Source organism: Poecilia latipinna, unplaced genomic scaffold (genome assembly GCF_001443285.1).
Source record: "Poecilia latipinna isolate Pla-1442-1.1 unplaced genomic scaffold, P_latipinna-1.0 Scaffold271, whole genome shotgun sequence".
Classification (NCBI taxonomy): Eukaryota; Metazoa; Chordata; class Actinopteri; order Cyprinodontiformes; family Poeciliidae; genus Poecilia; species Poecilia latipinna.
In genome coordinates, this window is record NW_015112887.1 from 422,047 (window position 1) to 429,874 (window position 7,828).

Here is a 7,828-nt window from a genome sequence, read left to right on the forward strand (position 1 = left end):
TTCCTTTTAGAATAAAAAATTTTTTTTTTAATTTTTTCCCCCCATATAACCCTTTTTTTTTTTTTTTTTTTTTTTTTTGCTACGTTTATTGTTTAAATAATTTAGATTGGTTTTATAAATTTTTTTTCTAATGTATTTTTTTTAGCTATGTTTTATTATGCATTATTTTCATCATAAAGCCATTGTGTGTGGTTTAGATTAAATCTAACTAAAAATAACAAACTAAGGACTTTCTGCAATACAGTCCTTTTTCTTTACTTTAGTTCATCAGCGGAAATTTCTCAGCATTTTCCCTTTAATTTTGTGTTGTTCCTTTCTCAGGTTTTTTTTTATTTTATTTTTGCTTTTTTTGTTTTTTTTATAGAAATCCAAAACTGTGGGATTGAAAACCACCCAATATTTTTCCCTTGTAGCTGCTTGCATTCAATGTTTTCTTTTTCATTCTCAGACTGGTATGTTGCACATCTTGCATGTGAATTTTGCCCTGAAAGCATAGAACTCTACAAAAGCTGCAACATCACCTTTCATGTAAACTCACCCTGTTTGAAAAACTGAAATAATTTTAATGTCTTTTTTTTTTTTTCCCCGGCAGTCCTGCACTCTTTGTTGTCTCCAAAGGAGCAGTCGTATCACCCGGCTTTCATCCAGAGAACACCTCCACCCCTCACAGGTATGACACACACACAATATGAAGCAAACGCCTACAAAATTACCTAAAAACAAATCGATTCAGGTGAATCCACCATAAAACAGCAGTTCATTTGTCTCGATTCATTGGTGAGAAATGCGAACTCACTCTAAAGCGTTTCCACATCATCGTTGGCAATATTAGAGATTTTCAGGGACGTTGGTATTTAATGGATTTGTGAAAAGGAAATATTATTTTACTCTGAGAAGAAAGGCAGTGAAGTTCAGCTACACTACAGAACAGGCAACAACTGTTAAAGATCGGATTAGAAATAATTTGTCAAGCAGCTGATTTTTCTAGTGGTGCCACCGCTCTGCCCAAACCGATCTAAACTGGTTACATTAGTTTAGATCAGCAAACTAACAAAGGTTCTCCTTTTCATATCAGGATTATGTCCTCGCTTGTGTTTCAAAGTACTTCTCTCTCACATTATTTTAAATTTTAACAAAGGAAACTGCCACAATGTGTTTACAGCTTGAAAGCAAAGTGGGAAGTTTTCCATTTGGTTAATTTAACGAACAGAAACAAAACAAATTCAATTCTTTTTTCCTTTTCCTTATGCAACCTGCTTCTCACTAGGCAGAGCCGATCGAAAAGATATTGGCTAATTCTGATCACTAACTAATTGATTGACTCCTGAGTTGTCCGTTCAAACGCTTTGCACCAGCAAGACAAATAAAAGGAGTTTCAGCCGAGCTGGTGGGGCTTTAGTTGAAACTGACAGGTAACATGAGACATGTAGCTACGTTTCATCCTGTGGAATAAGATAAAGGTGCAGTGTATGTATTTAAATCAGTTGTAAAGCTTGTAAGTATAAAATAGTTACTTCACAACAGTTCAACAGGCCTATATGTGGTATGTTCCACCTTTACATATGTGTGTTTTAGCAATTGGAGGCTTTATTTTACAGACAGACTTTGATTTGCTGGCTGTTGGCTTGCTATGGTTGACTGTCCCTCAGGTGGAAGAACAGGTTTTCTGTTTATCTTTTTGGCAGCGTAGTTCCTTCTCAACCTCTATTTGTTGATGTTTTTATTAAATAAATGGAGTCCAAGTGTTTTCCAGTGGCTGCAGCTTTTGCAGTACAACCTTGTGTAAATGGATCAAGAAGAAATTAAATTGCTGGAAAAGAAGCATTTAATCATGGCCAAACCGGATCATCTCAATAAATTATAATATGACTGACCTTTTTTTTTTTTTTTTTTTTCACTTATTTGATTCAAAAGGAGAAACGTGTCATAAAAATGTGTTGCATACAGTTTGATGTCCTTGAAGTGTTTATCTCATTTAATATTAATGATTGTGGCTTACAGCAAATGAAAACAGCAAAAAATAAGTTTGTCAAAAAATAGAAAATTGCATAAGACCAAATAAAAGATTGTTTTAGAAAACATCATTGGCCTACTGAAGTCCACATATGTGCGCTTGACACTTGTTTAGGACCTCTCTTCTTTTTCTGCTTTGCCTGAATTGACATGTTTGTATTTACTCCTCAAATTATCACCGACTGTGGAAACTTCACACTGGACCTCCGTCACATTGGATTGTGTTCCTCTACATGTTCCTTCACACTGTGTGACTTTGACTCCTGAAAGAAAAGCAGTGTTTTCTTTCACCTGAAAGCAGGACTTTGTTCCACTGAGCAACAGTCCCATTCTTTTATTCCTTGAACCCAGATGAACGGCTTCTGAGATTGTAGTTGTGACCGCGGTTGCAGGTCAGAGTGTGATGTCTCTTGAAACACTGATCCCAGTCTATTGGAACCTCTCAAGCACGTGGTTATCCTTAACACTAGTGCACCATTTTGTACCAAATGTTTTTCCTTCCACTAAACTTTCATTAATATGCTTTGATGCAGCATTCTAGGATCAGTCACATTCTTCAGCAGTTGTCTTAAATGGCTTCCCTTTCATATGCAGGGTGTCAGTGACTATCAAGTCAGCAGTCTCCAATAAGCCATGACATTTGAATTGATCTTTTGTATTTTTCTAAAACCATACTCATTAAAATGCTTTAGAAAAACATCATCCTCTACAATAAATATGTTTTGATGTGTTATATATGCCATCCATTTGTATTTTAATTGTCCAACTTTGCCGTCTAATCTCTGACTCTGTCGCCCATCTGCAGCTGATCATGTTTTTGTCAAACAGAACCTGCTCCTCTGTGTTTCGTGTACTTCATTAAGTTTGTTTCTCTGACTCTTTCAGGTCTCGACTCGCCCGTAGCAAATTCTTTTAACCGCATGACGCCGAGAGTTAGTCCAAACAGCACATACAGATCGCAGCTCTATTCTCCAGATTACAAGTCCTGATTGGGCGCCGTGCTCACGTCCTCTGTTCTTCGACACGACACCTCGGGTCATTAATATATGAAGAATGTGCCTCAAACCCTCAGCAGGAAAGATGTGGGATGCTGCATAAGATCTGCCTTAAAATGTTGGTACAGAAACTTCAAAAAAAAAAAAGAATATATCATTTAAATTGAATGCAGAATGATTGCAAGGCTCTGTCTTTTTCTTGGTGTGTTTTCTGTTAAGTGTGACGTGGTGTTTGTGTATGAAGATCGAGTGTTGTAGAAATAATACACACCGTGCTCTTTTGTTGTTTTTCGCCTCTTCATTAATGACTGAAGTATTTGCAAAATGCTCGAACACCAAATCATTTGTTTGAGCTTGAAAAGATGCATATTGTGTTTGCCGATAACTTGTGTGCCGCTTATATTTGACACGTGAAGGTCAGTAACTCAGGAAAACAACCCTATTCATTTTCGAGTAACAAGCTAACTTGATATTGTTTGAGAACAAAATGACCTCTGTTGGTTGTAGCTTTGATAACCGTCGACCACTGAATCCGTCCTGAAAGGTGCCGAACCCTCCAAATGTGTTGAACACACCAACGAAGTTGGTATAATTTCTGTCTCGGGCATTTTTAATTATTATATAACTGTTCTGACGTTTGAGCCACAGTGAATGCAGCTCTTCTTTTTTTTTTTTTTTTTTTTATGTGAAACATTTGCAAATGTGAAGTATCATTCAATTTATCTGCAGTAAACGTCTCTATACAAAACCACTCAAATGTGATGTGGGCTCATGTTGGAAAAAATTAATGTTTTGGGGGTTTTTTCCCAGCATTTCAAGAACGAAAACTTTTAGCACTCTTGAAATGCTGATTCATTAAAGTATGACTTGGTTTTATGTGACATATTTTGGTGGTATGATTATTATTGGCAAAATATTCTATTTATGTTTTCTTATATCTGATTGATGCCATGCCTTACATTTAACTCTGAGCAGCTTTTTGGCACATGGTTGAAATTAGCTTGTTTGCTTGTGTGAGAATGTGCTTGTTTTTTTGCTAATTAAAGATTTTACTTTTTATGTCAGGAGTTTGTCATCAAATTTGTCCACGGTTTAACTTTTCTTCACAAATTTTTTTTTCCAGCCAGATCTTTGTTTCATCTTAATAACAGAACTGTGGTAAAAATATTTGTAATTTAATCCAGACGTCGGAGTTAGCTGAAAAATTCAGTTTCCTAGTACTACATGATATCAAACAAAATGCTATTCTGTTTAGCAGTGTTTCTAGCATTTCTGCTTATGTCAGTGGTTGCACAGTAATGATTACAAGTCATCTTTAATCTGAATTATGTTGACTGTTTATTTCTGCATATAAACTGGATCTGTTTATTTTTCTTAAAGTGCCTTGAGATGTTTGCGGTGAATTGTCGCTGTTTGGATAAATTGAACTGTTATCTATCTATAAATCTCTCTCTATATATTTGTATATTTATACAAACACATCAAGAGACGGAATGCTTTTTATCACCCAGGTTCTGTAACACCCTTCGGCCACTGATCCTGTCTGTCTCCCATTTTTCTGTGACTTTCCCCTGAACTGCTGTGGTGTTAGTCACCAGGCTCATTTGTATGCCCGCAGCAGCAGCCCGTGTCAAAAACCGCTTCACAATCTCATGTAGGTGAGCACACTGTACACTACGATATGATATGGAAGGCAAGCTAACATCAAATGGGGTTCACTTAAGCTGTGCAGCTGTCAAAGTGGCTTATTTTGGATGTGGGTTTTTTTTCATGTATATTTACACCTTTTAGTTTGGGGAGCAGGTGGTTGATGCTCTCAAAGAAATGTATAGATGAGACAAATCCTATAGGAGGATTGATTTGGTGAAATAATTTCTGGCTGAAAGTCCCAGTTTACTTTTTTTCCCTGATTTACCTAACCATGTAAATCAGGGAAATCTGCAGCTTTAGGTTTGTGGTTATTTACACAGTTTTGAGATTATTGGGCAAAGTGATCAGATGCACTATTATTTAAGGGATAACTATTGGCAAAACTGTGAAAAACCTATTTAACTCAGTACTTTTGCTCTGACCAAAAAAAATTCCACCTAATTTATTATAGTAAAGTTAGAAATAGAGTTTACAAATATGCAGTTATTTTTGATATGCGTCCAAAGCTGCTTGTATGATCATCGAGGTTAGAGGCTCTGTTACTCTGCAGAAATGATTCGCGTTATCTAGGAGTTTCCTCCTACAAAGTTCTCCCACCAGTGCAGAGCTTTCCCAAAGACAACATAAAGGACAAACTAAACTTCTGCAGTAAGTGCAAGAAGGCACTATTTGATCACTCCTCCTGATTTCATGAGACGACTAGAAAATAACTTAACGGGAAACATGATGAACCAAATCCTTTGTGCTCATTATTACAGTTACTTTTCACCAAGCAGAGCGGTGATCTATTCAGTTCTGCCTCCAAATACCTTCATAAAAAGAGGAGACTGAAAATGTCAGCAACTTCTTACATCCAGTAAACAAACTGAGGATGATCAGTGTATTTCCCACCACGATGGATCAATGTGTCACAAGGCTAAAGTGATTGGAAATGCGAGTCACAGATCCCAAAACTCACGGTCAGAAAACTCCACAGATGTTTAACCTATTTAAGAAAATTTAGGAGCATAAATAGAAGAGAAGAAAACTGTGGTCCACTGAAGGCTTTAATAGGATGAGAATGAATCAATATCCATTAGGATTTGTCCCAGAAGCCGATATGAAGCATGTGGGTCAGCGCTGTAAATGCCAACTCCAGTGAGTTGTATGTAATTTTTTTTTTTCTTGCATATCAATGAAACTCTTTAACACATAAAAGAAACACTAAATAATACAAAAGCTGTTTCACCGCTCCTCACTTCATGCTTAAAAGATTCTTTAATTGAAATCTGTTAAGCTTTAACTGCGTCTTTTGATATCGGGTGAACCACCGACGACTCATCCAAACAATCTCGATTGTGGCGTTTGCATTTTCTCCCACATGCATGGCTGAAAGCTGTTCCTCTGTGGAGCCCTGACTGTTGGTCTTCTGCACCAACTGGCTGAGCAAGAAGAAAGAAAACATGTAAACAAGTGAATTGTGCAAAGAAGCAAACAAACCAGCTCACTGGCTGCCCGACTAATTCGGCAGAGGGTTATCGGAGACGTTTGTTGCAAACCAGTTTTAATTAACTGCCGCCTTCAGTTAAAATGGGACGAAACGCAAAGGTGAAAACGACTGTTTTCCCCATCAATAGGTAGCGGCATGTAGGTTTTCGAGAGTGACTGCACTTTCTAAATGATTAAAGCAGTTACGGGGGCTTAAATGACACTCAATTTATTCTCCCCATTAAAGCAGGCAGACCGCTCCAGCCCCTGATGTCAGCCTGCCGCGCTGATCCTGCAGTGAAGGGAAACTGTTCCACATGGCTTACTGTGCTGTCAGTGGAGGTGATCAATGAGGGGCTAACTGAGTGAACCTGACCAGCCGGGTTAGGCAGCTTCTGCTGGACTTTTGAAAGAAGCTTAGACGTAAATAAAGCGAAACGCTTTTTGTGACACTTACCCATTTGCTTTTGTTGCTTTTTTTTAAAATCACACTTAAATACAGTCAGAAATCAAAGACTAATAACAAACTTGACCCTGTGTGAAGCGGTTATTATCCCCTAAACCAACTTACTGATTGTCCAGCCCTTGGCAGCAAAAAAGAAATGCTGTCAACCACTGGTAACACTTCTGCAGAATCCCTGAGGAGCTTTGATCCACTCTACTTGACAGAATTGTTTTAATTCAGCCATATTGGAGTTCTGGGGAATAAAATGCCTAGTAAGAATCACACCTCAGCATCGTATCAGATTTGAATTTATACTTTGACTGGATGACTGCAAAACTCTTTTTTTTTTTTTTTTTTTTTCTATTTTCCAGAAGTGTAACTTTGAGTGTGCTTCTTTGGGAATTTTTTCCTAGTGATGTACATCAACCTTTACCAAACACTCAGAGTGAAGTAGCCTCAATCCATGACGGATACCATCACCGTGTTTCATTGTTAAATTCTGTTATTTTATTGACATGTTACACTTGTTTAACGATTACTTTTTAACATAAATCCAGGTTACTTGAATGCTATTTTTTTTAATCGTATAAAGAAATAAGTTGAAAACTGTATTTTGTATTGAATTAATTTGTTTTAGTCTGATAGAAAGTTTCTCAGATGGTCTCAGATATTTTGGTGACAAAAACACCAAAACAGAAGAAATCTGTCATGGGGAAAATACTCTCTCCACACTGTAAATCGTTTGGGAATTGATTAAAAAAAAAAGGTAGGCAGTGTGCTTCCCCAGAGTAAGAGCTGCCAGAGTGAGGAGAAAAATTCTAAAAAGGATTCCCCCCCCCCCCCTTATACATTTCACACAAATCAATTTAAACCTAATCAAGCTTTGTGTAAATTACTGCTGTTTAGGACTGACGCTGTGGCACAGCTGAGGAAACTCAATGACACGTTTTGTTTTGCCATTAACCCTTTTTAATGGTGGATTTCATGAAAATTAAGAACACAGAGTGCACACGGCTTATCACATTCTTGGCGATGCAGGTTCAGTGCACCACAGACTCACGTTTACAGCTGGGAATCTTACCGGAAAGTTTTCCACTCTGCCCTTTCAGGATGAGATTTTGCCGACTGAAACCTGCTCTCACTCGGGCATTTTAGCTGTGAGCCAAAGGTGTGAGAGAACAAGCCTATATTAATGACGAGCAACAGAGTGTTTTAAAGTGACTTATTTTTTTGTGGGTGCTAGCATTCTTCGCACAGG

General features: G+C 37.5%; 1 protein-coding gene across 1 annotated transcript in view; it reads left to right on the forward strand.

Moving 5' to 3' along the window:
- The window catches only part of nup210 (nucleoporin 210), a 39,743-nt gene extending 35,671 nt beyond the window's left edge, over positions 1-4,072 (forward strand). The window contains exons 39-40 of the mRNA XM_015033551.1: positions 593-670; positions 2,899-4,072. Coding sequence (XP_014889037.1) covers positions 593-670; positions 2,899-3,002 — 182 coding nt within the window. The 3' untranslated portion in view covers positions 3,003-4,072. The remainder of the gene's footprint in view (positions 1-592; positions 671-2,898) is intronic.
- The last annotated feature ends 3,756 nt before the right edge of the window (positions 4,073-7,828 follow it).